The 19,647-nt window shown below is 43.0% G+C and overlaps 1 protein-coding gene across 2 annotated transcripts in view; it reads left to right on the top strand.

Moving 5' to 3' along the window:
- PLS1 (plastin 1) overlaps positions 1–19,647 on the top strand; it is a 200,169-nt gene that overhangs the window by 80,091 nt on the left and 100,431 nt on the right. For both annotated transcript variants that reach the window (XM_082252256.1, XM_082252257.1), the window contains exon 2: positions 3,593–3,708. In XM_082252256.1, the coding sequence (XP_082108382.1) occupies positions 3,639–3,708 (70 nt within the window). In that variant the 5' untranslated portion in view covers positions 3,593–3,638. The remainder of the gene's footprint in view (positions 1–3,592; positions 3,709–19,647) is intronic.

Raw genomic sequence — 19,647 nt, 5'->3', positions numbered from 1 at the left:
GTCCAGCTTTATAGGAAGCAGCACTGTGCCGCATCTTTCCTCTGCTGTCCAGCAAAGACAGGACTTAGGACATGCAGTACACTAAAGGCCCGTACACACGTACCGATTGTCGGCCGTAAATATTCGGCCGCCGAACGATCGGCCTATTTTCGGCTTGTTAGTATGATGCTTCCGACAGCGACTTTTCGGCCGAACAGAATCTGGTGTGCAGGCTATAAAATTTTTGTTGGCCGTCACCAGAACGGCCGATTGTTCGCCAGTCAGTACAGAATTCGGCCGACAAACAGCAGATTAGCAAGACTGGGCATGCTCGGAAAAGAAAAAAGACAAGGAAAGTAAACCATCACATGGCATCACTTCTGCAGTCGGCTGTTGTTGGCCGACAAAATTCGTGTGCAGTCTTTTGCACTTTTCAACTGACAGGACAGCACCGGACAAAAGACGGCCGATCGTTCAGCCGACATTCGGTACGTGTGTACGGGGCTTTAGTCTCAAACATGTATTTATGTCAGATGGCAGGAAGAGCGCTGGAGTAATGAAGTATAATCATAAACAATTTCTAGCTGGTAACTGGAATTGTTTCTAATAACAACAGAATTAAGAAATTTAATAATTGTTTACAATGTTGGAATGGGGAATGTCACCAACGAAATAAAATGCTGAGCAACTAAGTGATATACACAAAGGAAGACACTCTATCAAATGTATATTATACATAAATATACTGTATGCATCTACAGCATACATATGCATGTGCACTTTTTACGGACATTTTTTTGTGACAGTATGAGTAATATTACAGGTAGGACAGGACAATGAATGCATAGATTTTTTTATTTATTTATTTTTACATCAAATTCAGACAACATTTGGGCCCATATACATTTGAGAAACCCTGAAGATCTTGATAAACAAAAAGGGAGTACTTACGCTACTTACTTGTGTCTCCATTACTTATCTTCAAAAACTAGATACCCACTTTGGTTTGCAGATATCGCCACTCATTCCACATGTCATGGGCACACAAAGTTACTGACCATGGGGGAAAGCATTCCCTAATTTTAAAACAATTAGTAGTACTAATAAATCTACTATACATGTTTTGTTTAAATGTGGCCTTTTCTCCTATCCTCTTATAAAGTAAGGCGCTACATACAGTATCTAGTACAGTATACATAGTACTTAATGCTGTAGCTCTTTTGAGAGTCTGATATACCTGTAAGTCAATGCCTTCTAAGAACAGTTGTCACGTTCCCATGGTATTAGGCATTTAACCACTTAAGCCCCGGAAGATTTTACCCCCATTCCGACCAGGGGGTATTTTGCGATTCGGCACTGCGTGACTTTAACGGACAATTGCGCGGTCGTGCGACGCTGTACCTAAACGAATTTGGCGTCCTTTTTTTCCCACAAACAGAGCATTCTTTTGGTGGTATTTGATCACCTGTGCGATTTTTTGATCACGCGCTATAAACAAAAAAAGAGCGTCAATTTTGCAAAAATAGCAATATTTTTCACATTTTTTTATATGAAATTCCCCCCAAAAAAAATTTAAAAATCAAAATTTTTTTACTTTTTCGGCCAATTTGTTTTATGCTACCTATGTTTGGTAAAAAAAATCGCAAAAATCGTATTTTGATTGGTTTGCGCAAAAGTTATCGCGTTTACTAACAAAGGAAAAGATTTCTGTAATTTTTGTTGTTTTTTTTTTTAACGTGTAATGGCGGCGATCTGCGATTTTTTTTGCGGTACTGCGACATTGGGGCGGACAGATCGGACCCTTGACTGACATTTTTGACACTTTTGGGGTTACCAGTGACATTTCTACAGTAATCAGTGCTATATATATGCACTGTTACTGTAAAAATACACTGGTAGTGAAGGGGTTAACTTTATTTGGGAGGGAGGGGCTGTGTGTATCCCTAGGGGCGTGCTTTCTACTGTGATTGGCTGGGGCTTGAGCTGTATGGACACTGATCAACGGATCTACATACTAGATCCGAGTGATCAGTATCCTAACAGCAAGGAGAATGACAGGTGGCTTGTTTACACAAGCTGCCTGACATTCTCCCTCTCCCCCGCCGATCGCCGAGTGACCGGCGGACATCGGGTCCGCCGGTCACACGCGCTGGGGGGTCCGTGACCACGCGGGAGCGGGAGCGCGCCTCCGGGGGCGCGCGCTCGCTCCCTAGACCCTCACAAGCTAGTGACGTAGCCCTACGTCACTTTGCCTGTGAGGGGCTGACTGCCGACGTAGATCGGCGTTAGGCAGTCGGCAAGTGGCTAGAAGAGTGATGGCAAACCTTGGCACCTCAGATGTTTTGGAAGTACATTTCCTATGATGTTCATAAATAAAAAAATAGTGCAGCACTAATATAAAAAACACATGTGAAATAAATGAATATTGTCATGTATAATAAACATAAATGATGAATGTAGAAAAAGCAAGAAATGTGCACATAAAGTCCCATAAACAGTGAGGGTGAAAATCAAGTCCAAAATGCAAAACTTAAATCCAAGGCAAATAGTGAAATTCTTCTTGTGACAACCACAGGAAAGTGCAGGCAGGGGACACTACTGTGCAATGATAATGGGAGTCAGCTTACCAGAACAACATGGCCAATCAAGTTAATGAAATGGCCTCACAAGCTTTGGGTAAACAGATAGACTCCAATCTCATTAAGAACAAGGTACTCAGAAAGGTCCAGTCCCCACAGTAGATCCAAATGGTCAGAAGAATACAGGTTTATATGGAAAATAAGGCAAAGAGACCATAGTGTAATCCCATAAAAATTCCAGGCAAGATTTATTAAAAGGCTACTTACAAGACATCAGACAAATACAGGCACATCACAAACATGGCTGAAGGTCCGACCGCGGCATCCCGCGGCTTCACAACAGAATGGCAAGGTAGAGGCCGGCATGGATGGGGGCTTGTGGACGTTGCGTCTGGTGCCGGCGATGCGTTTCGTCATCAAAAGACGTGGTCTGGGCGTGGTGTGAAACTTAAGGGGTTAATCCTCTGCATTGTGTAAAAAAGGCTGTTTGATCCTGTATGCACAGATCTTCCTCTTCTTCTGCTGACTCCAGAACAGGGTCGGATAGGACAGAGCCTTTGGAGTCAGGCTGCACTGCACGTTCATGCACTCTGTAGTGTAGTTGGCCAATCATGGGAAATGTAGTTCCAAAACATCTGGGGTGCCAAGGTTCACCATCACTGCTCTAGAATTTTTGGGGTAAATTCTTAAATCCCAGGGAGATATTAGGCCATCTGATTGCTCCTAAAAAAAGATTCAGGACTTGAATCTTGAATCAACAGAATGGGGTTTCCCTTCAGTGCAACAAAACTCACTAAATCTGCGGTTTGTATTAGTATTAAATGTAGTTGTCTTATAAATGAAATAAATATATACTTATCACCTGTCAAATTGAATTGTACCATTTATATGCCATCCTTCCTGTGTCTGTGACTGCTGTAATGGGGCATCTTTGTTCTGATAATGATTGATGGTCTCTCTGATGATTGATACCTAGACACCTAGCAGTGCTGATGTGTAAATCTTCACAATTGCTCCCTATGTTTTTCCCCTAGGTCACAGGTAAAGCCTCTTAAAATTCCAACCTTACTGATCCTGGGAATGGCTAACAACACAATCACTATAACTAGAGAGGAGTTAGAAGAACTCAGAGAAGCGTTTCAGAAAGTTGGTAAGTCTGAATTACTTTTTGGCCATATAGATCTGAGTGTTATTAACTAAGAGATGCCTGTGTTGACTTTTTAGCTAATGCTGTAATGTTTGAGGTTATTGAGAAGACTAGGCCATAACTGGTCTATGTCAGAATTCTAACTTGGGAACATTTTTAAAAGGAAGTATAAAAAATGGGTTAAAGTGGAACTACACTTCATCTGAGCACCACAAACTTAGAATGCTTTTTAATTCATTTTTAATATTCAAAGTAAACTCCCTCATCTATTCATGACTCCATGCTTTATTTTGTAGAGAAATCACTTTGAAAAACATCCCCTAGCATTTCTTGCCGTGGCCATCTTGAGTAAGGTCAGATGATACATGTAGCATTTACTTCCTGGAATCACTCTGCCCTTAGCACAGGCATGCACGCAGGAGGGTGTGCTTTGCTGAGAAAGCCACTCCTCCCCTACTGAAGACTCCTAGGATGTATGACATTAATTGCCTAAGCCTGGAAATCAGGAAGTAACTGAAGAAATGTCAAAAAATGTTTAAAACAAGCAAATATGATATACTTTCCTTATCCTAAATAAAAATAATAAATGTTGATTGAGATAGTGAAGTTCCACTTTAAGGATGATATGGAAAGAGGCTGGGGTGGGGGGAGGAGAGTGGAGGTGGGGTATAAACAGTGTTGGATGAAGGGAAAAGTAGTCAGGATGGCATCCCCACTGCCCCATCTGTAAAGTCAATTTTTTACAATTTATTTTTGGATAGAATGTGGAAGGCTTAAACTCCCTAACAGGTTTTTATTGCTGTCTTTTGCTCCTGGTGACCATTTTCCCCAGCAAATAAAATGATACAACATCAAATATTTTTAGGTTGTCACAGAGGCATTGTGTAATACCGTTTAAAAGAATAATCACCACAAGGGGGAGGTCCTGTTGAGGGGGCCTAGCCTGTGATGTAATCACGCCCACCAGTCATATTTACATGCTTGGTCTCTTCTTACACATTGTGATTTTCTTTTAATAAAGTATTCACCTTTTAAAGGGTATTACACAAAGTGGCTTCTCCTTGTTCTTCCTCATTGTTGGTTCTGAGGGTGCTTTTGGTGGTTTTTGATGGCGTGAAAGGTGCTTCGCTGACCATGTTTGTGCAGTTCACTACTCCTAATACATTGCATATCTTTTATAACACAGAGGTCATATCTACACTATATTACCAAAAGTATTGGGATGCGTGCCTCTACATGCACATGAACTTTAATGGCATCCCAGTCTTAGTCTGTAGGGTTCAATATTGAGTTGGCCCACCCTTTGCAGCTATAACAGCTTCAACTCTTCTGGGAAGGCTGGCCACAAGGTTTAGGAGTGTGTCTATGGGAATGTTTAACCATTCTTCAGGAAGCGCATTTGTGAAGTTAGGCACCGATGTTAGAGAGAAGGCCTGCATGACAATGACCCAAAACATACCACCAGTGGCTCAAGAAGAAGCACATTAAGGTCATGGAGTGGCCTAGCCAGTAGTCTCCAGACCTTAATCCTATAGAAAATTTATGGAGGTAGCTAAAACTTTGAGTTGCCAAGCAACCACCAAGAAACCTTAAGGATTTAGAGAAGATCTGTAAAGAAGAGTGCACCAAAATCCCTCCTGAGATGTGTGCAAACCTGGTAACCAACTACAAGAAACCTCTTACCTCTGTGTTTGCCAACAAGGGTTTCCCACCAAGTACTAAGTCATGTTTTGCTTGGGGATCTAATACTTATTTTACTCACTGAACTGCAACTCGATTTATAACATTTGTTTCATGTGCTTTTTCGGGAGTTTTGGTTAATATTCTGTCTCTATCATTTAAAATACACTAATGATAAAAATTATACAGTAGGCCCTTCAATTCTTCGTAAGTTGGCAAACTTACAAAATCTGCAGGGGATCAAATAATTATTTTCCCCACTGTATTCTGGTTTAATATGTTTGTTTGTGTCCTGAATTTGCATAGTTAGTGTGCTGCTTTTCAACTTAAAGCATAAGTCCAACTTTTGTAATATGTTACATCCATATAGGGTGTAACATGTAACATGTTAATATGGAGCAGCCGACCTCTCACCCCTCCAGTGACAGCGGGAGGGGGATCTTCTTCCTGCACCCACTTTTACAATGTAAAAACAGTGCAGCTCTGCGGAGCTTCACCCACCCAGCTGCTCTATTCATTCACTGAGTTTTATGAATGAACTTGAAGTCTTGCCTGCTACCTTCTTGTACTTCAGTAACTGTCTGCTTGAACGGAAGGTATAGACAGTACTGACTGTCTGTAGAAGCCTGGCACTGTACCCGCAGCCCATTAATCGCAAGTGCAATACTTTGCAGGCTGCAGTGTAAAATAAATAAATGTATGTTTTTTTTTACCGGCAAAATCATGTGCATTTGTTATTTTTGTACTTAGCCTTTAATTTTTTTTACACTAAGCCCAATCTTTTAGCTTTGTTCTTTATTAGTAAGTAAGACAACTCACACTAAAAGAGTACATGGGGGAACCAAGCTCGACTTTTGCAAATTATTTAGATGTCTGTATCTCTGAATTTTTTAAATGTTTTTAGACTAAAAAGATAACCTGTGCTTATGCCATGAAAATATAGAGCAGGGTTTCTCCCTGAACCCCTGGAGTTCCTCCATAGGGGTTCCTTGAGCAATGGGCAATTTCTGCCTCTCAGATAAGTTCCCTCTGACACCATTTATTATTTTATCTATCTGAAAGGGGGGGGGGGGGGCTAATTCTTTCCATTGACCACAAGTGTAAGTAGCATTCTTCTCACTGACCATCACACTAATGTATCATGAGTTGTAGATACAGTAATTTTTTTAGGAGGGGTTCCCTGGGACCAGAACATTTTTTCAAGGGTTCTTAAAGAGGTCGTTGTTGAAAAGGTCAAGAAAGGCTGATCTAGAGGCTAAAACAAAACTGCATCATTATATAAAATGTCATTGCATTTCTGAGATGACACTACTCTGTCCCAAATGGATGTTTCTTCACGCACAGAAGTGATTTTCTAGGGTGCATGTCAAGTGACACTCCTGGAACCCCAAGTGGAGTCCTCCTTTCCTACATGTTAAACAACACTGTGTTACAGATCAGTGTGCAGCAGTGCTAATCTCTTGTAAGTATTTAACAGCTTTGTACTGATAAAACTTACAAAGGTCATAGTAATTACTATAAATATATTCTGTAATTCACATTTCAGTAGTGGCAGGGTGGCTGCTCCCAGCTGTTGACATTACATCAATGTTTTAAGTGCAACCTGCTAGTCAGCTCATTTCCAAATATAGGTAAGACTGGTTTCCAGGCAGACATACCTAACCCATAACAAACATCATGTCCAGCACCTCCGCCTAGAAAACTTTCCTGGAAAATGACTGAACTTGGTTGTGAATTCAACAAGTAATGTTTATCTAAACACACAATGTTGTGGCAATATCTATACGGGCTTACCACTACACATGTCCTCATCCCTTATAGTATATCCCAAAAAATGTTAAAGAAGTTTTATGGTCACACCATATACTTTCATTTTATACCTTCAGCATTACAATACCAATACAAACAATGGTTATCTTTGACAATCCAATATAAATATATTTGAAAAATCTCCTTTTAGATTGTGTTGAGTTGTGCCTGTCTGCTGGACATCTCTTTCCACCATTTCCTGGCATGCTTTGCAGCTTCTCCTCGGCTGTTTATTTTCGATTTCTAGGGACTACATATGTCCAATTTCTGCTCTTGACCCAGTGACTGCTACTTCAGAAAAACCTTAATTCAGTACAAAATTAACCACTTCTGGACCAGAAGGTTTTACCCCCTTAATGACCAGGCCATTTTTGGCAATTTGGCACTGCGTGACTTTAACTGGTAATTGGGTGGTTATGCAATGCTGTACCCAAACAAAATTTATGTCCTTTTTTCCCACAAATAGAGCATTCTTTTCATGGTATTTGATCACCTCTGCAGTTTTTATTTTTTTGCGATATAAACGAAAAAAAGACCAAAAACACTTTTTCTTGACATTTTCTACTTTTCCTTATAAAAAAAATATCCAATAAACTAAATTTTTGTCATACATTTAGGCCAAAATGTATTTAGCTACATATCTTTGATAAAAAAAATCTCAATAATTATCTCAATAATTTATCATTTTGCGTAAAAGTTATAGCGTCTACAAACTATGGTGTATATACTGGAATTTACGCAGCTTTTGCTTTCTGACTGCCTATTTCATTTCTTAAAGTGCTAAAATGGCAGGGCAGTACCCCCCTAAATTACACATTTTTGGAAAGTAAACACACCAAGGAAGTTCCTGACAGGCATGTTGAGCCCATGGAATATTTAATTTTATTTTTCTGAAAAAATACATTAAAAAAATGTTCTTTTACACAAAGTTGTCATTGAAATGATATATGTCTCACACATGCCATGGGTATATGTGGAATTACACCCCAAAATACATTCTGCTGCTTCTCCTGAATATGGGGATACCACACGTGTGAGATTTTTTGGCAGTCTACCCGCATACAGGACCCCGAAAACCAATCACCACCTTCAGGCTTTCTAAGGGCATAAATTGTTGATTTCACTCCTCCCTACCTATCACAGTTTCGGAGGCCATGAAATGCTAAGATAGAACAAAGCTCCCCCAAATTACCCCTTTTCGGAAAGTAGACACGCTAAGCTGTTTGCTGAGAGGCATTTTGAGTACTTTGCAGATCTCACTTTTTGTCACAAAGTTTTGAAAATTAAAAAAAATAGAATTTTTGTAAGAACTTACTGTAAAATTATTTTCTCTGAGTCCTCTGACACCCATATTAGCCTTTACTATTAGGTAATGGCGCCCTCTGCAGGAGTAAGCTAGGCAGTTAGAAATCTTAATAAAAAAACATTTCTATACTTAGACACACCTCTAGGGGGCTGTCCCCAGCCATTATCCTGATCCAGTTACCACTGGTCCTTAGTTTGTAGCAAGCAGTACCAGAAGGCAATAACCCCCAGATCCAAAAAAACCAGAGGGGCGGGGGCGGCCACTGTCAGAGGACTCAGAGAAAATAATTTTACGGTAAGTTCTAACAAAAATTCTATTCTGTTACGTCCTCTGACAGTCGCCGCCCATCCATATTAGCCTTCACTATTAGGATGTCCCAAAGCAGTGCAGGTGTGAGGGATGGGAAGACGCAACCAACTGAAAAGGTAACAAAAAAACACCCCAAGGAAGATACAGAAAAAAATATGTCTCTGCAAATAACCACCGCACTCAAAACTTTGCGGCCGAGGATGGCAATACATCAATTCTGTAGAATTTTGTGAAACACTGCAAAGACGACCAGGTCGCCGCTTTGCACACCTGAGCCACAGAAGCCTGATGGCGAAAAACCCAAGAGGGAAGGGAGGAACCCGACTCTCGACGGAATTGGCCCGAACAATCGTCTGTCTGATCCACCTAAGAAAAGGTTGCCGTGGACGCGGCCGAGCCCTTCCGAGGTCCCTCTGGAAGAAAAAACAGGGAATCAGACTGCCGAACCGATTTTGTGGCAGACAGGTAAACCCTGACCGCCCGGGCCACATCCAAGGAAATCAAGGCAAGTTCCTTGAAATGCTTGGGCTGCGCACAAAGGGAAGGCAACACGATATCCCCGTTGAGGTGGAACGAAGAAACCACCTTGGGAAGAAAAGACTGATTGGGTCGCAGAACCACTTAATCCCTATGAAGCACTAGATAAGGAGAACGGCAGGACAAAGCCACCAATTCAGACACTCTGCGAGCAGACGTTATAGCCACCAGAAAAGCAACTTTCTGGGACAACACAGGCAGAGAAATCTCTCTGATGTTCTCAAAGGGGGGGTCGTTGTAACACAGACAACACCAAATTCAGGTCCCAGGGAGGCAAGGGAGCCCTCCTCGGGAGAGCCAGATGCCGCACCCCTTGAATGAAAGTGCAAATTAAGGAATTTGATGCCAAGGGACGTTGGAAAAAGACGGCCAAGGCCGACAACTGACCCTTGATCGTGATCACCGCCAAATGCTGAACCACCCCTTCCTGCAGGAAGGCCAAAACCTTCGCCACGAGAAGGAGCGAGGATGGAAACCATGCGACTCGCACCAGGCAATATACACTTTTCATGTGCGGTGATAAATCTTCCTAGAAGTAGCTTAATGAGCCTTCAATAAGGTAGGGATGACCGCATTCAGAAGACCCCTATCTCACAAGTCCTGGCTTTCAACAGCCACGCCGTTAAAGCCAGAGACTGTAAAGCAGGATAGAAGATCGGCTCTTGAGACAGAAGATCGTCTCTCAGCGGAAGCCGCCAGGGAGGCTCGACGACCATCTGAATGATGTCAGCGTACCAGGACCGACGTGGCCAGTCTGGGGCCACCAGAACAACTGGTATCTGTTCCAACGCCAACCTGCGGAGGAACCTGGACAACAAGTGAATCAGAGGGAAGGCACCCCTAACGCATCTGTGGCGAGGTACGGCCACGAACCTTCCCACATCATTGTCGAGACGGAACGCGAACAGATCCACGTCCGGAGTCCCCCACTGGGCGCACAGGAGGCGAAACACCTCCGGATGCAGGGACCATTCTCCCTGGTCCAAGGGCTGGCGACTCAGATAATTCGCCTGCCAGTTTTCCACACCCGGAATGTGAACAGCCGAGATCGCCAAAACGTGCTATTCGGCCAAAGACAGGATCACGGCCACTTCCTTGGCCACCCGGACACTCTTGGTGCCCCCTTGGAGATTGATATAAGCCACAGCCGTGGCGTTGTCCGACTGTACTCGAACCGTACACCCCTGTGCTGTGAGCACTGTCCACAGCAGAGGCTGGAAGGACTGGCCCTGTGTCTGGGTCGGCGACCGGAGCCATCACAAAAGATCCGACCGCACTCGGTGGCTCAGAGAAATTCTCCTGTCCAATGACCCACCTGGCCAGGATCCCCACTGGCAGGGTCCTTGTGTGAAATTGAGCAAACGGGATGGCTTCGAAAGCCGAAACCATCAGACCCAGAGACCGCATATAGGTCCGCAAGGAGGAGAGATCTTTGTCCCTGAGGGACCTGATCTCGTCCCGCAGGGTCCGGAGTTTGTCCTCCGGAAGAAAAACCCACGCCTGAGCCGAGTCCAGTACCATCCCCAGGTACTGAAGATGAACTGAAGGAGTCAGTGCCGACTACTGAAAATTGATGGTCCACCCGAACTCTCGGAGTGTCTGAAAACCGACACGGCCAGAAAACTCGACAAAGTGGCACACAAGCTCGACCTTCACAGGAGGTCGGCCAGACAATGGAGGACCACAATCCCCTTTAAATGCAGTAAGGCCCGCACCAGAGCCAAAATCTTGGTGAAAACCCTGGGAGCCGAAGCGAAACCGAAAGGTAACGCCACAAAACTGCTAAAGCTCCCCTGCCACCGCGAAGCGGAGACATCTCTGAAGACCCTCGTAGATAGGGATGTGTAGACACGCATCCAGCGAGGAGATGGGAGGCCAGGCAGTCCCCTGGACCCAATGACGCCATGACCGGCTTTGAGGGATTCCATCCAGAACTTCGGCACCCGCACAAAGTTGTTCAGAGCCTTCAAGTCCAGAAGTGGACGCACTGTGCCCCCTGTTCTGGGCACCGCAAACAGGTTGGAAGGAAAACAGTATCGTGAAGACACAGGCACAAAGACTCCTTGGGCGAGCAGGACATGCACCGCCCCCATGAGACCCCTGAGACGAACAGGAGGCAGCTGGAGAGCCAACAGGAAGAACCGAAATCGAAACCCGATCTTGTACCCTGAAACAAAGCCGCTCGTGAACCCCCCTGTCCTGAATGCTGGACAACCAGGGTTCCTGAAAGCAATGCAGATGTCCCCCCACCCCTAAGACGGGTGAGGGCGTCCCTGCATGAAAAGGTGGACTGGGCCGCCGAGCCAGACTGACCGGCCTTTGGCTCACCCAACCATGGCTTCTTGTGATCACCGGAGGGCTTAAAGCCCTTGTCCTGTGCCCCTAAAAGGACCCACGCTGAGATTTTAAGGAAGGCCCCCGCCTAGCACGGGAGGACCTACCCCTAGTGACCTGGGGCAACCGAGTACTCTTACCCCCCGTAAGCCCCTTAATCAACTCAGCCCGAGTTTTCCCAAAAGGACGACTTCCCACATAAGGAACATCAGACACCGTCTTCCTGGAAGCGTGGTCAGCCGACCAGCTTTTTTGCCAAAAAAAGGCGGCGGATCGCGACCCCGACCGCAGACAACCGAGCGACTAATGGAGCCTCGTCCAAGGCCGCGTCACACAGGTACATCCCCGTTCGGGTAACCCGATCCACCATGTCAAGGGCAGTCGGAGAGTCCGACTCCGCCACCAGGGTGCTCTGAAGCACCTTGGTCCATGCCGTGAGAGCCTGAGAGGCCATCGCCGAGGCAACCACAAGTTTAAGCAGGAAAGTGCCTCAATGCGCCTATCAGCCAGATCTTTGAACACCGGGGAGTCCTCCACTAGCATCGATGTGGATTTAGTCAGTCTAGAGACAGTGTGGTCCACTTCAGGGGACACCATCCAACGTTTGTCCACGGCCTCCTAAAAAGGGATGAAATGGGAAAAGACGCTTAGGCACCACCAGCATATGTTTAATGCGGCGCCACTGGTCATTCACAATTTTGTGAAACTCCACAGGGCAGGGAAAAAACCTGACCTGACTTCTGGGCCCTTCGGAACCCGAAAGCAGCCCGTTTAGTTGACTGAGAGGGCTCATCGTCAAGATTGGGAGTTTCCTTAATGTTGCTAATGAGGGTAGCTATGGCAGCGCGGTCCCGCTTTGATATGGGAGACCTCCCACCCTAAGTGGGGGTGCCATCAGCCAAGGAGGGATGCTAGCAACATGCAGGCATTCCGGAGTTGAGACACCCTCGGCGAAGACGCAGCTTTGCAGGCTCGTCCCCAGTCCAAGAGACACTGTCGTTGCGAGGTCTGGGCGCACCAGTAACCTGCAATGCTCGTTGGCAGGCTGGGACTCCATAAGGATCTATATTACCCAGTGTGAGGCCCAGCTCTGCAGTCACTTGTAGTCCTCCAGGAAAAAGTCCCTGACTAACTAGTGATAGTGAGAGAAATAAAAATCTATTTTCAGAAGAAAAATACATATTTTTAGAAAAAAACATAAAGAAAAACCGAGACGCTAGATCCCGGCCAGGAGAGCTAGCCTACTCCTACGCTAGGTAGCATAAAACTGAGGACCAGTGGAAAACTGGATCAGGATAATGGCTGGGGACGGCCCCCTAGAGGTGTGTCTAACTATAGAAAAGTTTTTTATTAACATTTCTAACTGCCTAGCTTACTCCTGCAGAGGGCGCCATTACCCAATAGTGAAGGCTAAAATGGATGGGCGGCGACTGTCAGAGGACGTAAGAGAAAAAACATTTTCCTTTTCTTTCTTCATTTTCCAAAACAAATGAGCGCTGCAAAATACTCTCTTAGCAAATACCTTGGGGTGTCTACTTTCCAAAAAGGGGTCATTTTGGGGGGGGGGGGGGGGTTTGTGCTATCTTGGCATTTCATGACCTCCGAAACTGTGATAGGTAGTGAGGAGTGAAACCAAAAATGTTTGTCCTTAGAAAGCCTGAAGGCAGTGATTGGTTTTCGGGGTCCTGTACGCAGCTAGACTGCCAAAAAGTCTCACACATGTGGTAACCCCGTACTCAGGAGAAGCAGGAGAATGTATTTTGGGGTGTCATTTAACATATAGCTAAGGCATGTTTGAGCAATATATCACTTAAGTGACAACTTTGTGTACAAACCCGATTCCAAAAAAGTTGGGACACTGTACAAATTGTGAATAAAAAATGAATGGACTAATTTACAAATCTCATAAACTTGTATTTTATTCACAATATAATATAGATAACATATCAAATGTTGAAAGTGAGACATTTTGAAATGTCATGCCAAATATTGGCTCATTTTGGATTTCATGAGAGCTACACATTCCAAAAAAGTTGGGACAGGTAGCAATAAGAGGCCGGAAAAGTTAAATGTACATATAAGGAACAGCTGGAGGACCAATTTGCAACTTATTGGGTCAATTGGCAACATGATTGGATATAAAAAGAGCCTCTCAGAGTGGCAGTGTCTCTCAGAAGTCAAGATGGGCAGAGGATCACCAATTCCCCCGATGCTGAGGCGAAAAATAGTGGAGCAATATCAGAAAGGAACAGAATAAAATAAAGATTATTGCGCTAACTTGAAAAATTTAAGCAGCTGACATCAATCACTGAACTAAGGAGAGTGATAAATCAATACAAATGCAAAAATATGTGCAGCGCTAGAAGAAAAAAATTTTCCAACAAAATAAATTGTCCAATCTATGAAATTGTCAAATCTATAAATTTATGCCGAAACATGTAAAGAGGACTTGGTCAGCCCAGCTGTTTTACATCTTATATGCCTGTCTTTCACGGATGTCTGTAAGTGTATTAGCTTTATTGATATTAAATTGATTTTAGCAATATTACGCTATATGTCCCTCCATTTTTTTCGGTTTTACCACCCACCATGTGGAAGAGGAATCTCTGAATTATTTCATCTACCGGAGATTTGCATGGTTGCCATTGGAATCGGTGAAAAATCTGTGGGGATACTCCATCATTCTTAAGCCTGTTTGACTCCTACACTATAAGGTGTTTTGGGGTCCCATCCATCTGGTGAGCGCAATATATTTCTACCTTCACTGGTGAAGGGATTTGCTGCACTTATATATGATTTGCACCATTATATATTGGACTTTTTCTCACCATCCATTGTTTATGTTACTTGTGGAATGCTTCCTGCGATTGGACAATTTATTTTGTTGGAAAATTTTTTTCTTCTAGCGCTGCACATATTTTTGTATTAATATCAGAAAGGAGTTTCTCAGAGAAAAATTACAAAGAGTTTGAAGTTTTCCTCATCTACAGTGCATAATGTCATCCAAAGGTTCAAAGAATCTGGAACAATCTCTGTGCGTAAGGGTCAAGGCCGGAAAACCATACTGGATGCTTGTGATCTTCAGGCCCTTAGATGGCACTGCATCACACACAGGAATGCTACTGTAATGGAAATCACAACATGGACTCAGCAATATTTCCAGAAAACATTGTCGGTGAACAAAATCCACTGTGCCATTCGCTGTTGCCGGCTAAAACTCTATAGGCCAAAAAAGAAGCCATATCTAAACATGATCCAGAAGCGCAGGCGTTTTCTCTGGGCAGAGGCTTATTTAACATGGACTATGGCAAAATGGAAAACTTTTCTGTGGTCAGACGAATCAAAATTTGAAGTTCTTTTTGGAAAACTGGGAAGCCATGTCATTCGGACTAAAGAGGACAAGGACAACGCAAGTTGTTATCAGCGCTCAGTTCAGAAGCCTGCATCTCTGATGGTATGGGGTTGCATGAGTGCATGTGGCATGGGCAGCTTACACATCTGGAAAGGCACCATCAATACTGAACGGTATATCCAAGTTCTACAACAACATATGCTCCCATCCAGACGTTGTCTCTTTCAGGGAAGACCTTGCATTTTCCAACATGACAATGCCAGACCACATACTGCATCAATTACAACATCATGGCTGTGTAGAAGAAGGATCCTGGTACTAAAATGACCAGCCTGCAGTCCAGATCTTTCACCCAGAGAAAACATTTGTCGCATCATAAACAGGAAGATGCGACAAAGAAGGCCTAAGAAAGTTGAGCAACTAGAAGCCTGTATTAGACAAGAATGGGACAAAATTCCTATTCCTAAACTTGAGCAACTTGTCTCCTCAGTCCCCAGACGTTTGCAGACTGTTATAAAAAGAAGAGGGGATGCCACCCAGTGGTAAACATGGCCTTGTCCCATCTTTTTTGAGATGTCTTGATGCCATGAAATTTAAAATCAACCTATTTTTCCCTTAAAATGATACATTTTCTTAGTTTAAACATTTGATATGTCATCTATGTTGTATTCTGAATAAAATATTGAAATTTGAAAATTCCACATTATTGCATTCTGTTTTTATTCACAATTTGTACAGTGTCCCAACTTTTTTGGAATCGGGTTTGTAAAAAATAACCCCAAAACATTTTTTTTGTAATTTTCCCGAAACTTGTGGCAAAATATAAAATATTCCATGAATTCAACATGCCTTTCAGCTTGGGGTATCTACTTTCCAAAATGTGGTTATTTGGGGAGGTTTTGTGCTATCTTGACATTTCAGGGCCTTCAAAACTGTGATCGGTAGTGAGGAAGTAAAATAAGCAATTTACGTCCTTAGAAAACCCGAAGGAGATGATTGGTTTTCGGGGTCCCGCACACAGCTAGGCTCCCAAAAAGTCTCACACATGTGGTATCCCTGTAATCAGGAGAAGCAGCAAAATGTATTTTGGAGTGTCATTACACATACTGTATACCCACGGCATGTGTGAGGAATATATAATTTAGTGACAACTTTGTGTAAATAAAAAAATAAAAAATTGTAATTTTCCTGAAACTTGTGCAAAATATAAAATATTCAATGGACTCAACATGCCTCTCAGCAAATAGCTTGGGGTGTCTACTATCCAAAAAGGGGTAATTTTGGGGTTGTTTGAACTGTCCTGGCATTTTATGCCCAATATTAGAAGCTTTTGCCACACATCACCCACACTTCTAACCACTTGAAGACCAAGCCTTTTCTGACACTTTTTGTTTACATGAAAAAATTATTATTTTTTTACTAGAAAATGACTTTGAACCCACAAACATTATATATTTTCTACAAGCAGAGGCCCTACAAAACAAAATGGTGGGTGTTGCAATTTTTTTTTTGTCACACGGTATTTGCGCAAATCTTCCAAACGCAATTCTTTGGAAAAAAAATGAATTCACAAATACACTATATATTGCCCAATTGTTTGGTAAAATATAAAATATGATCTTATGCTGAGTACATAGATACCAAACATGACATGCTTTAAAACTGCGCACGCCCATACAGCGGCAACAAACTAAACACATTTTTAAAAGCCTTTACAGGTTACCACTTTAGATCTACAGAGGAGGTCTACTGCAAGAATTAGTGCCCTTGATCTGACGTTCGCTGTGATACCTCATATGCATCCTGCAATTGCTTTTTACATATAACACCAGAACGTTTCTTGTGTTTGCCTTTGCACGCAAAAAACGGTAGGAAAGGGGGGCTTAAATTGTTTTTTATTATTATTATTTATTTTGCTTTTTTATTTTAGTTGACACCTTTCCTTTCATTTTTTTTTTATTTTTTTTTATCATTTTAATTGTTATCACAGGGAATTTAATTATCCCCTATAATAGCAATAAGTAGTGAAAGGTACTATTTTTTAAAACAAATTGTGGTCTATTAGACTCTAGATCTCTCCTCTACCCCAAGATTGGTGTGATAAGATGCTTTCCCAATTTCCCAGTGGCACTGTTTATATCTGGCAAAACCAAAGTCATGAAATGCTCGTAGCTTCCGGTATCTTAGGACATAGAGATGATTGGAGCCATTCTGATCGCCATCAGCTCTATGGTCAGCTGACGGGACCACTGGCTTCATTCTCGGGTTACCCATTGGGACAAGAGAGCCAGCAAAAACCGTGTAAGGCATAGGGAGGGGGGGGGGAGTCCCCTCCCACTGCTTGTAAAAGCAGTCTAGTGGCTAATTGTCTGATAGGATTTCTTTTACATGGAAGCTGACTACTGGCTGTGAAAAACTATACCAGAAAGTGTGTGGTGTGCCCACCATTAGACCTCCCAGCATCCACCCACTTCTAATGATGGGCATACACGCAATGTTCTTTTGTTTCATACAGCCCATGGGCTGAACGAAAAAAAAAACATAGCAAATCCCTCCATTTACATCAATCGATGTGGATCAAGAAATCTCTGCCAAGAAAAGTGTTTAAAAATATATGGCAAAGCATTGGGGAGATCCGCCCTCTGTGTCCACCCATCCCCTATGTTTCGCCATATATGCTCTTTTTTTTTAACTGCGGTAGTGATATCACCTCCTGCAGTGCTGCAATCATTGATTTATGTATATGGTGAGAGTATCCGCTGTTGCTGTTAGAATAAACAAATCAGTGCTGAAGCTGATGGGCGTACCTGCAAAGCAAACAATGTTTAACAATAAAACACAGTAACAATAAAACATTACAATTGTATACAGTGCAGTAAAACAGTAGAATGGTGGTATCTGCAAAGAAAACTATGGTTAACATTGAAAAACACAGCAACAATAAAACATTACATTATAATAGCATACAGTACAGTAGAATGGTGGTATCTGCAGAGAAAACTATGGTTAACAATGAAAAACAGTAACAATAAAATATTACAGTATAACAGTATATTATAAAGTATAGTAAAAGTAGAGAGTGGGAAAGTAGAGTAAGAACAGAAAATTAACTCAATAAAACTATTTTTTTTTCTTAATTAAAAAAAAAATTGTACCTTTTTTTACACTTTTTTTGTAACTGTAAATAAAACTGTTCCAGGCTAGAGTCTCTCATATGCGATATCCATCTAACATCTTTCAAGACCCTGTGTGAAAGTGTGCCCTATACTGTGCTGTGCTGTACCTTATACTAATACTCTACTAGTGTGTATGGTAGTAGAAACAGTCCCTGATGCAGAGACCAGGTTGGCCAGTACAGGAGGGACAAAAAAAGAGGGTGTCACACCTATATCCGCGCTTTCTACAGACACGACATCTTCTTTGGGGTGCTCTTTGGGTAGGGGTACTAGAGAGGACATCCGGAAAATGCCTCTTATGCAGCCGGCTCACTGCATCTGGATTGTGAATTTGTGCCATAGCACCCTCTGGATACAGAAGGGCTGTGATGATCTCTTCCTTGAATTTTAGGAAGGATCCACTTCTTCCTGACGCTTTGTATAGCGCATAAGCTTTCAGAAGAGCCAATTGGAGAAAGTATACAGACACTTTTTTGTACCAGCGTCGGACCTTACAGAAAATTAAGTATGGCGACATCATCTGGTCGTCGAAGTCCACTCCTCCCATGTTAAGGTTGTATTAGTGGACACAACTTGGACTGTCGTGTCTGCGTGAATGGAGGACAGAACAAAAACATTCTGTGTGTCCCTCCATTTCACTGCATGCAATTTATTACACCTCAAGCGGGCTCTCTCCCCCTGTCTAGGTCGGGAATCTACAAGCCATTGGGGGAAGCCCCAAAGATTAGGTCACACGGTGCCACATGCGCCAATTCCAAAATCAAAAAGGTGACTAAAAAGTGACACGCTTGTGTAATAATTGTCCACGTATAAATGCTACCCATTTCTGAATAAGGGTGACACCAAGTCCCAAACAATCTTGCCACTGCTCCCCATGTAGTCTGGGCAGTTGGAGGCTCAACGTTGCTATCTTTTCCCTCGTAAATCCGGAAACTACATGAATAGCCTGTTGCCCTGTTACAGAGCTTATACATCTTGACCCCATATCTGGTACACTTGCTGAAGAGAAACCGTCTGAAAGCAAGGCGGCCAGAAAACTTAATCAGGGACTCATCAATGCTTGTTGGGCCATATACAAGGCTGCAAACTTACGTGACTGCGTGATTTACGAGGAGCCAAATTTTGTGGAGCCAATCCTATCCAGGGTCACCCCGAGTACAAAAGAGTTCATTGTGCATTGTGCAAGATTTGCTCGTATCTAGTCCTGGCCATGGCAGCAGAGAAAGCGGGCATTTCATGAATTGGGTCAATGGACCAATATGACCGCAACTCATTCTTTTTTGTAATGCCCATGAGGAGGGATAGGCCCAGAAAATGTTAAATTCGGAAACAGTGATACGTTTCCATGCAAATTCTCTGGCAAGGGTCAAATTTGGATTAGCGGTGATGAATTGATCAGCAGATAAATTGCTTTGATCCACAATAGATCTGTAAAGATC

This window comes from Pelophylax lessonae, assembly GCF_965119305.1.
Source record: "Pelophylax lessonae genome assembly, chromosome: 3".
Lineage (NCBI taxonomy): Eukaryota > Metazoa > Chordata > Amphibia > Anura > Ranidae > Pelophylax > Pelophylax lessonae.
Note: the sequence above shows the minus strand (reverse complement) of the source record. Positions and strands in the feature narration are given on the sequence as shown.